At 38.3% G+C, this 13,835-nt stretch overlaps 1 protein-coding gene across 1 annotated transcript; it reads left to right on the forward strand.

The window, feature by feature from the left end:
• Positions 1-218: 218 nt before the first annotated feature.
• Positions 219-2,943, forward strand: LOC306985779 (uncharacterized protein). Its single transcript, XM_079588440.1, has 2 exons — positions 219-352; positions 1,524-2,943. Exons 1-2 carry the CDS (start codon positions 319-321, stop codon positions 2,642-2,644), a joined length of 1,155 nt encoding a protein of 384 aa, XP_079444566.1. The 5' UTR covers positions 219-318; the 3' UTR covers positions 2,645-2,943.
• The last annotated feature ends 10,892 nt before the right edge of the window (positions 2,944-13,835 follow it).

Here is a 13,835-nt window from a genome sequence, read left to right on the forward strand (position 1 = left end):
GTTACTGTACGGTGAATAGATAGACAGACATAAATGCTTAGTGTCATTTATTATTTAAAAAAAAAACTCAGTGATTTATATTTTTGATTTTGGCAGATCAGCTCCTCCCACACTGGAATTCATCATCAGTGAAGCTCCTCCCACTGCAATCACATCATCAGTGAAGCTCCTCCCACAGCAATTCCCCAATAAATACTGTAAATTCCCATCAGCTGCAAGTGAAGATGAGCATGAAAGCATCAGGAAGAGCTGAAATCTGCAGAGACTGAGTTTATTAAAGAGGACAGTGAGAACACGAGTGATCCAGAACCCTGCAGAATGAAACACACTGAAGATCCTGAAGAACAAAGAGGTTGGTGTTTATTCTTCATTCATTCATGATGCTGGAGAACATTCATGTTAGAAACATTCAAGCTCTTCATCACATTTAGATAAACAGTTAAACTAATGAAATGGTTTAGGTAAAGGGAGATTTGAGACACTTTTATATTGATTATCAATATCAGATCAAGCTAAATACTATTTTACATTTATTTTATATTTGGTTTCCAATTTGCAACAAGGGTACCAGAATTTTTTATTTTTAACATTATTTTTTAGGAATAATCAGTAAACACCAAGTTACTGATGAAGTTGTATTAATGAATTTTGTCAAATATCATACAAGTTATTCATAGTTATAGAGATTCTTCTCGCAGTAACTTTAGTAACAGGGTTGATGAATGCAGTCAATGCTACAGTTTGTGTAAAAACTGAGACACTGGATTGAGATTATTCTCTTGTCTTCCCATCATGCAGTAGAAAGAGCCCATATGATGTCACCTCCTGAGTGTCACAGTTTTAAGAAATGCTCTGTTTTTGAAAAGAGGAAAATCATGTCAGGAGTAACAGGGTTGAGTGAAACATGTAGGACTAACGTTCATTTAAAACTAGTTAAGGTCGCGGCCGCTGTGGCAGCTTTTTTACAAACATAAATTGAACATAAAACAAATAATAATAATTAAAAAAATAAACAATGCCTCTTGAATGCTAAACGTTTGTGTTATTTCTCACAGGGTTATTCACTTGAGCTTGTGTTTCTGGTGTCCCACTTTCACATGCGCATGAATGGAAGTCTATGAAGGAAAAGTCTAGTGTGAACGGCCATTAATAATTAAAACGTTTTAGTAAAATAAATATCAATCTCAAAGTTGGTGTCAAAACACGGCAGTATTGTAAATTTTAATGTTAATATCATGTTAGATAATTGTGTCATTGATCAAATATATTTAATAGTTCTTGCTAAAGAAACATGGGATCCGTGCCTAAAAATAATAATTGGAAGATAAATTTGCCTCATTCATGGAAAGTTTCAAGGACATATAATCAATTTATAAAAAGGCATGAGATTATATTTTATTATAACAGTTGTCTACTTTCTACCATTACATCAGGGCTCACTTTCATGTCCTTTCACTTTATATTTCTCTTTTTGAAGATAATTATTTTGATGTACTAAAAATTAAAATTTTCTTTGATTTTAGACCTGATGGAAGTGAAGGAGGAGAGTGAAGAACTGAGAGAAGTGAAGGAGGAGAGTGAAGAACTGAGAGAAGTGGAGGAGGAGAGTGAAGAACTGAGAGAAGTGAAGGAGGAGAGTGAAGAACTGAGAGAAGTGAAGGAGGAGAGTGAAGAACTAAGAGAAGTGAAGGAGGAGAGTGAAGAACTGAGTGAAGTGAAGGAGGAGAGTGAAGAACTGAGAGAAGTGAAGAAGGAACATCGTGTCCAACCTGGAGAAAAACCTTTGAGTCGCTCAAAGACTAAACGGACTAAAAATAAATGTTTAAAGAAAAGAAGAGCCAAGAAATCTTTCACCTGCACTCAGTGTGGAAACGGTTTCACAACCAAACGATGTCTCGATGTTCACATGAGGATCCACACCGGAGAAAAGCCGTTCACATGTGATCAGTGCGGGAAGAGTTTCAGTCGATCATCATCCCTTAATCTTCACATGAGGATCCACACCGGAGAGAAGCCGTTTACATGTGATCAGTGCGGGAAGAGTTTCAGTCGATCATCATCCCTTAATCTTCACATGAGGATCCACACCGGAGAGAAGCCGTTCACATGTGATCAGTGCGGGAAGAGTTTCAGTCAATCATCAAACCTTAATCTTCACATGATGATCCACACTGGAGAGAAGCCGTTCACATGTGATCAATGCGGCAAAACATTTCTCTGTGCAGCAGCCCTGAAGATACACCTGATAGTTCATACGAAGGAGAAGCCGCATTCATGTTCTGTGTGTGGAAAGAGTTTTTCACGGCTTCACATTTTACATGCACATGAGAAAACTCACACTGGTGTGAGAGAGTACATGTGCTTTGAGTGTGAGAAGACTTTTATTACAGCGGGCCAGTTAAAACAGCACCAGAGAATTCACACTGGAGAAAAACCTTACAAGTGTTCACACTGTAACAAGAGATTCAGTCGATCAGCAGATCTGAAAACACATGAGAGGATCCACACTGGAGAAAAACCGTACAAGTGTTCACACTGTGACAAGAGATTCAGTCACTCATCACATCTGAAAACACATGAGAGGATCCACACTGGAGGAGTACCTATGATAAAAATGACAGACCTCTACATGCTATGTAAGTAGGAAAGCCTGCAAAATCCCCACTGTATTTGCTTGAATGTAAACCGGAGATTGTGATCTATAAACCGCAGCTTTTTGTTGTTATGACTGCATCTCCGTGCATGCTTTATGGACATCTGTATCGGGAGAGACTCCTCCGCTAACCTCAAAGGGCTAAATACATTTTTAAAGAAGATAAGCCTCAACAATTATTGAAGAAAACTCGCACTAGAGATCGATCGACGAGATCGAAAGGACTGCACTATGAATTATCTTCTCAAGAAATCTTGGAAGCTGTGTTGTTCACAGCCGAAATGAATGGAGGATGATTTATGGATAAACAACGCATCAGCTGTGAGTACTAGAGTGTAAACAAGCAGCACAACTGATCAATGAATCTTAACCCGCGTTTACACCGAAATTACCCGGAAATTTGTCCCAGGAACTTTTTTTGCCCCAGACCGGTTGCTTTTTGCGTTTACACCGCGGTCTAAAGTAACGGGAAGATTGTGTAAACTGCGCGCGACTGCTCCTCCCAGTCGGCCAAGGACAGTAATCAGTTTTGAGCGCCACATTTATAATAAGTATGGAGTAGATTCAAGCTGTGCTGCAGTTGTTTGTGATCTATTGGTTTACTAACGAGGTAATAAACAAAACGGCACGAGCACTGATACTAAAGCGTGTTCAGAAAGCTCGTAATGCTAGATATAAAATATGTTATCAGCTATGGTGGACATTGACCGTGAGATGGCTGGGACGAACGCTCAGAAAATTTCCTCTTCCACTAATACGCTTAAAAAAGCTTGAACCTCGTCGTCGGTCTAGCGGCCGTTTTTAAAAAAAATATAAATTCCATATATGCAGACAGACACTCATACTGCACGAATCCACGAACCGCAATAGATTTTAATGGCGGTTAAAATTAAATGCTGCGTGGAGTCATCCAATCAAAATACGGCATGAACACAACCAATCAGCATGTTCAGCTCACAAGTCCCACCCCCGAAAGTTCCTGAACTTTGAAAAAGTAATACCTCGCCAGCAGGGACTTTCAGACGGGGAAATATTTACCCGGAACTTCATTTAGACCCTGTTTCCTGCGGTGTAAACACACCGAGTACCAGCCCAAAGTTCCTAGTTCCTGGGGAAAGTTCCTGCGGTGGAAAGGGTCGGATTGAATGTTTGAGTAAACGCATGTAAACAAACAGGCAAACAGAGGTTTTGAATGTGCGTTTAAACGCTAAAAGAGCTGCTAGTATTTGTGGCCTGTATTAAATGATGGATGAGGAGATTGAGACGGCCGCTGTGGCCGAAAAGCTTTTAAATTCACGCATTGCAACGCGTAGAGGCAAATTAGGAGTATGCACAAGGAAAATAAAGGAAATTAAAGTTCTGCTTGCTGAAGGTGGAAATGTTGAAGAGGTAGATGATTGCATGTCAACGTTGTCTCACAGACAGAACTTTGGGTTAAGATTGTTAAAGGGTGACATGCTAACATCGCTGCTGAAGGACTGCTACACTACAAACTTTCCATAAATTCTTCTCCCCACAAGAACTCTGGTCAAGCTTACTTATTTTATGTATTGGAGAAATCGAACAATTTGGCGAGCCAGCCAGGAGAGACTGACAAGAAGAGAACTCACCAACTGCAACAAGGAGTAAACCAAGAACTCACCAGCTGCAACAAGAAGTAAACGGAATAGTTTTCGAGTATTTGAAGTTCAAAAGACTGTGGACACAATTTATTTGAATCAACTGGATCCGGTCTCAAATATCCTAATTTGATGAGTGAAACGTATCAGCTCTCTAAAAGAACATTTTCTGAAAAGAAATAATAGTAGACCAGTAAAGATTTGTGGTGTAGTCACACATACTGTGTATTGTTTAGAATTGTAGAAACTGTATAAGGTTTGGACCTTTTTCATGAGTCTGTAGGAACCTTTTAAATGATTTAGTTAATTATCTTGAAACTGTAGGAGCTATAGAAATAAGTTTTATTGCTTGGCCCTGTTCTCTTGAGTCTCTAAGAATCATTTAGGAAAGAGGTTTGGTCCGTTCTCATGGGATTGTAGGAGCTATTGAAATAAAGTATAAGTTTGGTCCTTTCTCTAGTCTGTAGGAATTGTTAAAGAAACAATTTAGTCCGTTCATCCAGAGATTGTAGAAACTGTATCAGGTTTGGTCCTTTCTCTGGAGTCTGTAGGAATTGTTAAAGAAACAATTTAGTCCGTTCATCTGGAGATTGTAGAAACTGTATAAGGTTTGGACCTTTCTCATGAGTCTGTAGGAACCTTTTAAATGATTTAGTTAATTCTCCTGAAACTGTAGGAGCTATAGAAATAAGTTGTATAGTTTGGCCCTGTTCTCTTGAGTCTCTAAGAATCATTTAAGAAAGAGGTTTGGTCCGTTCTCATTGGATTGTAGGAGCTATTGAAATAGTTTGGGACTGATGTTGCTGCAAGAATTGGTAATTCTTGACTGGGTGCTAATTCAGTAACCAATATTTTAGTTTTGAATTAAACATTCTAATTGTGTTAGAAACTAGAAGTTTATTTGCCTTCTGATGAAAGATGCAGAAAGATTAAAATTCTAATGTCTAAGGGACAAATTTAAACCAATTCAGGTTAGGACTCAGAAAGAACTGAACAAGTCTTATCAATCAGGAGTTTTCTTTTCTAGAAATGAAACAAAGAAACTTAGTCTAAACGTGAATGTTTTGTTTTGAATGTAGGATTGAAAATTAAGTTGAATTTGCAAACTAATGATTTGTCTGTGTGACTGAAATGGTCAGTCTAAAAGACTGCTGATAATTTAAATCCTAATAAGCTCATGTTACGGCTCTAACAGATTTTGTTTTGTTTCCACACCTCTGAGGGCACTTCTCCTGTACTTGCCATGGCTGAGTCTGCACTAAAAAATGGTAATGGCCCTGTACTGAGGCCAACAACAGAAAGACATGGTACATAACCTCCAAATGTTAACATTGATCAGATGATGGACAATCTGAATGCATATTTGGGCAAACGGCTGGAAATGAAGAAGTGCCATGATGACATGTGCCAGAAGTATGGCATCAAGCACTCAGAGAGTGGACTATGGGCCTTGCCGGACATAAAAATGGCTTATGGAAAGATGCAGCGCCTAAGTACAAACACCTACAGAGATGGCTTGTCTGTGGTTTTGGTAAAACAAATTCGGTAACATTTGCAGAAGTGTGAGGGTGACAAACATTAAGACAACTTCAGCAAGTTTTGCCATGTAAACTGATTCAAGATGAAGCATCCAGAAAACAAATGCCATCAGTGGTGGAAGCTAAAACAAAACTGCATCATGACAAGCAATGCAGTAAGGATGACCACAAGGAAATTGGACTATGCCCTTTTGAACATGTCACCGGCCGGCCCATGTCCAATGAAAACCTAACATCTGACAGCCTTGCCCAAACTGATGAAAGACTCAGCCTGGTAGGACACAATGCCAAGAATCAATTTTCACCATTAGAATCCAGGAGGGAAAGCCTTCAGGATCTCATGGTAACTAATGAAGCAGTTAAGGTGCAGAGAAGAGATGAGTGGACCGACGTAGTGTTAATCAGAGTCCAGATATGGCGGGACTAGGGTTTTTAGGCCCTAGCTTGTCGCCTGAGGACGAAGACATAAACATACAGCCACTGATAAACACAGTAGTGTCCTGCCAATATAAATAGGGACAGTTTTTCAGGCAGTTAGGAATTAAGCGTTTAAAATATTTTCCTTGGCAAGATACGATTCCCTTTTTTTTTTTGTGTGATTGCAGGTGTTCCAGAGAATGAGCAAAGACATCCAACGCTTAGGCCACATTTATACATAGCCGGGTATTTAGAGAAACGAATATTTCTCCCCCTCCGTTTTCAATAATAACATCGTGCACACAACCCGCATAAATACGCCGTCGAGCACCTTTATAACTATGCTAAACCTATGGGCGGCAGTGTAGGGAGAAGGATAAAGCCATGCAAGCCAATCAGAATCCTCAGAATCGACAAGAGAGAACCTAAAACCCCGTTTCTCCCAGTTGACACGACAACATATAACCGGCGTTTTCAGAAATCTCTACTTTGGCCGGAGTTTTTAGAAATAATCGTTTTCTGGGATAAAAACGGCGTTTTCGTGTAAATGACAGGCCAAAACGCAGAGAAATATCTGCGTTTTCCCATCGTGTAAACGGGGCCTTAGACTGCACTGCATTGGCAACCTAGATGAAAACTTCTGAACATCCACAGAACACAACACTATCCGTCACTTCCGCAAGATCACAACTTCAAAATAAAAGCTTCCAGAGGATACAAGCATTCAAGAGGATGCAAAGTTTCACCATGAACTCTTATACTGTAATTTCAAGAAGGAACCTGCATACAGCATGTGTACATGGTATCTATTTGTTTTATGTTCTTTATTTTTTTATGTGATCAAATATAATCAAAGGAGAGATTGAAAGATTTTGTATTTTCAGTTATCAGATTAATTTACATTGTGACTGTGTATCAGATGTAATCCACAGATGTGATGTATGTGTCTGCAAAGCTGTGTGCCAAATGGCCCATACAGATGAATGGCCCATTCAGATGTATGGCCCACAGAAACTGATTGGTGTGAATGAATGAAAAGAATCAGCATTGCTCAGAGTGGATTAGCATTAATTAGATCGATCTCCTGTGGGAGGTCCTAACAGTTTTCTATTGTTTGTAGCCCATTTGTCTTCATGTATAAAGTTCTGTCTCACAGACAGAACTTTGGGTTTTAGATTGTTGAAGGGCAACATGCTAACATCGCTGCTGAAGGACTGCTACACTACAAACTTTCAATAAATTCTTCTCCCCACTAGGGGTGGGCGCTATACCGGTATGAACGTGAAAACCGGTATATGTTGTGCCATGATATGGATTTTGCGATACCGAGGATACCGTTTGATATTCATAAATTCAAATTTTGTAGTTATAGTGTTTTGTTCAATTTGGTGCTCTTTTACAACTTTTAACACTAGCCTACTAATGACGATACTGAATCGAGGCTGAACTGAACGTTTAACCTTCTCCTCTACTGTGTCCAACTCGCGGGATGCACAGGCATTAATAATCAAACACAGAGAACATGGTAACAGTCCAAGTTAATAGTCCACAAACCCGCCTCCTTAAACACATGAAAAGCAAGAAAGCGCGCATATGCAACTGCAGTTTGCGAACGCGTCGCGTGAGATTTAACAGAGCTGCCTACGCAGTCAGCGTGACACTTTCACACGCCACACATCCATTTCTCTCGAACAGAAAAATCGCGAAGCAAAGAGGACACGGAGACCGACAGACAAGACAGAGCAGGTTACTTATGATATAAAAAGTCTCTGTCAATTTTATCACGAAATTCAAACAATACATTTTTCCGCTTTGACGTGACAGATCCTATAGCGCATCAGTTCAAGCAGCACGTGAACCGATCATCTCTACTAGTAAATAAACACGAATGAACAATGTTGAAAGATACAGTACAACTTACCGAAATGTATATTCCTCATACATAATATCGATCAATCAGTGTTTTTCAACTGCAGAAAGAGGTCAATAACAGCTGGAGAACAATTATGTCATAACATTTACCTCAGGAAAGCCATTCAATGACCATATATAGCCTACAACGTTAGTTGGCTAGAAAAAAGAGCTTTATAGAGTATTAAGCTAAATATGTGCTCTATATTACATATTTATTATATATATTTTTTTACTTCATTAAATAAAGTTGTTATAATAAACGCATTATATTTAATTTTAGTTATTAAGTGTCACGCCCCTTTTTTTGAATATACATGAAAATGCACTTTCCGAACTTAAATGTTTGTAACTCAAGAATGCTTTGGAATATGGATTTACGATTGGTCTTGTTTTAAAGAAGAAAATTGGCAGATTTTTGTAGAAGTGAAATAAACTGAGAAAGTGTAACAGAAAAAAAGTTATAGAAGTTTGAGTTTAGGAAAATAAAAAAAATAAAAAAATTTATTATTCATATTTTATATAAAATATATTTTTTCAAAACCCTGGTGACTCTAAAACTGCACAAAAATCAAAGCCAAAAATCTGAACAAGTTGTGTTTTAAATTTTAGGTTGATATCTCAAAAAATTAGCTTTCAGTAAGATTTTGTTTGGGCGCAGTACCACACTTTTTCACTAGTTGACATTACTGCCCATATAAGGGCGCCTCCATTTCCATATATGGTTTTTCTTTATTTCTAAAACATTTTCAGACCTTTTTTTCTAAAATAATTGAACAAATGCTATCTTTTGAACTCTTGGCATGAAAACAAACTGAGGTTTCTACCATTTTTTTTTCATAATTTTTCATGTTCATCACTATTTCAAAATAAAGGACTGAACACCTTAGGAGTATGAAAATATTATTGTTGCAAATTGATAAATTACAGCTCCTTTGTAATTTATTTTGAAAATCAGCTTTCAAATGATATATAGTTTGTCAGTATTAGTTTAGGTATAGTATAGGATATTACTATTTTAAATATGTAATGAATTTGGGCCCACCGGTGGGCCGGTGACACTTAAGGAGTTAAATTAAGGCTACTACAGTACCAGCTGATATAGGACTCTGTGTTTACAGCATTAGGTGAGGGGTTTTTTTCTTGAGAAAATGAACAACCATCTTGTGTGCCTAATATTTATCCAAATTAGTCAAAATCAAATCACAAGAATTTAATTGAAATCGTGAAATTTGTGTCAAGCAATAATACAAAACCGGAGCTTACCAGAAATTGTACCATGTAAACATTGTACCCCCATTAAATTGTAAAAGATTTTTCATTTCTATGTCCAATGAAATCCCTCACCTTTTTATAGTTATATAGGGTTTAAATGCAAATTTTGCCTGTCATTTAACTGAAGTGTAGGCTACTAAAATGTGATTCCAAATTTTTTTCTCATATCGCGATATAATATCGATATCGTCCGGACATCGAAAAATATTGTGATATGTATTTTTGCTCATATCGCCCACCCCTACTCCCCACAAGAACTCTGGTCATGCTTACTTATTTTATGTATTGGATAAATCTCATACATTGGCGAGCCACCCATACCACTGGTCGGCCAAATACAGCAAAATCTAACACTATGGAACTGTGGAAAATAGAGAACAGTCAAGGAAATGGACCGTATGCGGTCAAGACTGTGCTAGGGTGGGTGGTTAATGGCCCACTCAATTCTTGTCCCTCTATGGATGAAACTGGATTAATGTCAGTGATGGCCAACCACATCTCTATGGAGAATCTTCAAGATCTGCTTATCAGGCAATATAATCATGACTTTCCTAAAAAGGATTATGAGGAGAAAAGATAAATGTCAGCTGAAGACTAAATATTCATGAACATAGCAACTAGGGTTGCCACCTTCAGTGTGGCAAAATAAGGGAGACCAATTCATGGCCCCCAATCGCCCAATTGGAGTCTTTAGAGTTTATAATTTATTTCAAACACCTGTTTTTCATATAATTCTAAACATTTAAAGTGTTCCACTTCATTTCTGTCTGTATGTTCTGCGTTGTTTCTTTGAGGATGAATTTTGTCCATTTTCTCGGTTCGATGAATGTATTCTGGAAATCCTACTTTTTTTTGTTATTAAGGGAAATCATCTTGTCTCAGTTACAAATTTGACTGGTTAATCATAGAGAATGTATTTTTCCCCGCCCTTTTTTATTTATTGCAATGCATATTGTATGTGCGGGGATGACAGATTGATAAGCAGACATGGTATTTCATGTATCATATACTGACACTTTTGACATTTCGTCTACATCCAACGCACATGGCACCCTTTAGCGTCAATATGACACGCACAGAGCTTTGTTCGGTTATGGGGTAGGTCTGGGGTTTGGGGTAGGGGTAGCTATGGGGTTTAGGTCTGGGGTAGGGTTAGACCGCTAGGAGGCGCCTTCTGGCCCATATCTATCTGCGTCTCATTGACGCTAAAGGGTGCCATGTGCGTTGGATGTAGACGATATGTCAAAAGCGTCAGTATATGACGCCTTGGGATGAGATCGGGCTGGGTATTTATGACGTATGGATGTAACTTTTGATACTTTGCGGTAAAATTGTCCCTCCTACTGAATTTGTCCCATCAGTGTGTCTCTCATGAAAAAAATTGTGAAGACCATTGGGTTAAAGTGATAATTTTTTACTTTTAAAACTGCATTTTCCAAAAGATGGGCAAAAATCGTACACTAAACCATGTCAAATTATCCATATCCATAAAAGTTAGAATATTATTATAAAGTGAATTTTACTTAAAAAGCTGTTTTTGTATAAACTAAATGTTTTAATTTATTTATATAGCCTAAATTAAAATATATATATAATAAATCCTCCAAAAACTATAAATCCTAAAAATAAAAAAAACTACTATTTTGTTACAAAATTAAATTTAGTTGACTGGGGTCTCAAACAGCACAAGTGTGACTTTTTTACCGTAACTGGGTGATGACATCATAAGAGGGAGTAGCAACCCATACTCTGCTAGATTCCTACTGTTTGTGGCTTGACTATTGAGAACTAGTGGGAAAAGGTGGGAAACTAGTGTTGTCAAAGTACCGGTATTTCGGTACCAAGTCGGTACTGAAAATGTGACGTACCAGCATTTCTGTAGTACCGGGTATATTTGGTACCCACTAATATGCGCTGCTTTCAGTCCCTTCTGTGTTTATCTAAGCACGGGGCTCCAGACGCAGACGTGGGTTTTCATTTACCTCACACACACACACACACACACACACACTGAAGCACGAGTGACGCTCGCGCTGTTTTCAGTCTCTGCTGCCAGTCACGATATGATGAGTATGCATGAGCAATTCATCCCCAGAGCCACTCTGAGAGTCACTTCATGAGCATTTTACCATTTCATTTCAGAAAAACTATCGTCATATCATACACACACAGAAACTCAAAGGTCTTCACAGCAACCCGTCAAAATAAAATTTCGGTTTAACTTTGCGTTTTGACGCATGCTGCCTGAACCCGTTTTTTTTTTTTGCGAATAGCTTACTCTCATTTCAGGCAGGATCACGGTCCTCTTGAAGCCAGCACCCACGAGTATGAGTTATTTCAACATAACTGCTAGCCTACTTGCCGTTAGACTAACGGTAACGCTAGGCTTGGAGTCCCTCCTATGACGTCACATCCAGCCTAGTACCAACTTTTCATATTATATTAAGCATTTTGGTATAAAAAAAACATACAAAACAGTGGTGGGCGGTTCTTATCTTTATTCTTAATAAGCACATTGCATTATCTTCGTGAAAAATATACCCTGCAATTTACACTTTAAGGCTGATTTACGGACCTACGCCGGAGCCTCTCCGCTATACACTACGGTTCGACGCTGAAGTATAAATTGGGCTTTATGTGGCCACGCTACACAGTAATTTCACCTATTACACAAACTCATGTATGTATCACGAGATTGAACCCAGTTATTCATTTGTCAGCAACTTATTGATGCTTTTCTGTTCTATCTTGAATAACGTGGCGCTTCCATAACACGTTGTTTCCCATTACAGAAGTAAAGCGCTGTTTCTCTGGCTTTTTCTGAGGCTCATTAAAATTGTGGCTTGATTTAATACACAGTCTAATGGTCTAATTCTAACACAATCTAAATTTTAAACATATTTTGCTGTAGCAATTGTATGGGCCTTATGCGTATTCCTATTTGAGCCAATGCAGATGGATGAGGAATGAGCAAAGGTATTTCAGAGCAAGATCACCCCGAGTGTAAAGCCAAACGTGATTGGTTGTAGCGAGAACGTGCTGCGATTGGCCAGCTCAATGTGGCCGTTATCTGATTGGCTTGAGTAAACGGTGGGTGGAGTTCACTTATTTGTGGATTTCTCTTCACGTCGACGCTAGAAGTGTTTCAAAATCCACAGATGCGTGAGGGGATTCACAAATGCACAGGAAGCAATTCACAAATGCGTGCAGCGATTTACAAATGCACAGAAAGCGGTTCACAAATAAATGCCAGGCAGAGTTGTGTTTGTAAAATAATAAAACATTTATAAATATTTTTTATTTGCAAAATCTAATTTAATTTGTTTGTGAATTTCATACATTTTTGTGAAACTCTTTACATTTATTTGTGGATCTTAATCTATTTATTTGGAATAACGCAACAATTCTAACCCCATAATCCTCCTCTGCTTATTCTGACTATTTGGGTGCTTCACTTAAAGTTCCTTTCACCTTTAGTAACTGGAGTCACTTCTGTTCTAAAATAATAATAATGGAAGGCTACTAGTAAAGCTGAATCTGCGTGGCCCTGATTGGCTGCGGAGGTGTCCCATACGCGCGTGCGTTGGAGGCCGATGACGTCAGTGCTCGCTCACGCACGCTGACTCTTCCGTCATGTAAAAAGATTGTTAATATTCTACGCAGTCTATCAGGACAAGCATGGGGAGCAAGCAGGGCATCTTTACAAAATATATATTGGGCACTAATGAGGTGTGGGTGTATAGCAAATGTCATCAGCAGAGTCTAATATCAAAGCATTGGCAAGCTCAGGCTCTAAGGATATGTAATGGATCTTTTAAAAGATCCCCAGTGTCTTCTATGCAAGTGGAAATGGGTGAGATGCCTTTGAGGATCAGAAGGGTACAACTGATGTTAGTATACTGGGTTACTGTGAAGGGACAAGTTGATAGCCACCCAGCTAAAGCTATCTTAAAAGACTGCTGGGAACATAGTAAGTCCAGTTACAGAAGTTTTGGGTGGATTGGCGATGTGAAAGCTGGGAATATAGGGTTACATAAGTTACATCCCTCCTTTTCCTCCATGGTTTTTCCCTATACCAGATGTAGATTTAGGCATTCATAAGGAAATAAAAAAAATGTCTGACTATACATTCATATTTACAGATGGTTCCAAGGATCCAAAGACAGGACACGCTGGGTCGGCAGTATATATTCCAAAGAATGGGGTAATATGTCAGGAAAAAAAAACAGATAATTTATCAGTATCAGAGCTGGTTGCAATTTTGTTGGCCTTGGAATGGGTAGAGGGAAATGATTTAAATAACTCAGTGATTATATCTGATAGGATTTAGAAAGCTTGAAATCTGGGAAATCTATAAGAAATTATATAATTCATAACATTTTTATAATTTTGTATAAGTTAAATGCAAAGGATTTAAAAATC

The sequence above is a fragment of the Phoxinus phoxinus genome (assembly GCF_949152265.1).
Source record: "Phoxinus phoxinus genome assembly, chromosome: 1".
NCBI classification, from domain to species: domain Eukaryota; kingdom Metazoa; phylum Chordata; class Actinopteri; order Cypriniformes; family Leuciscidae; genus Phoxinus; species Phoxinus phoxinus.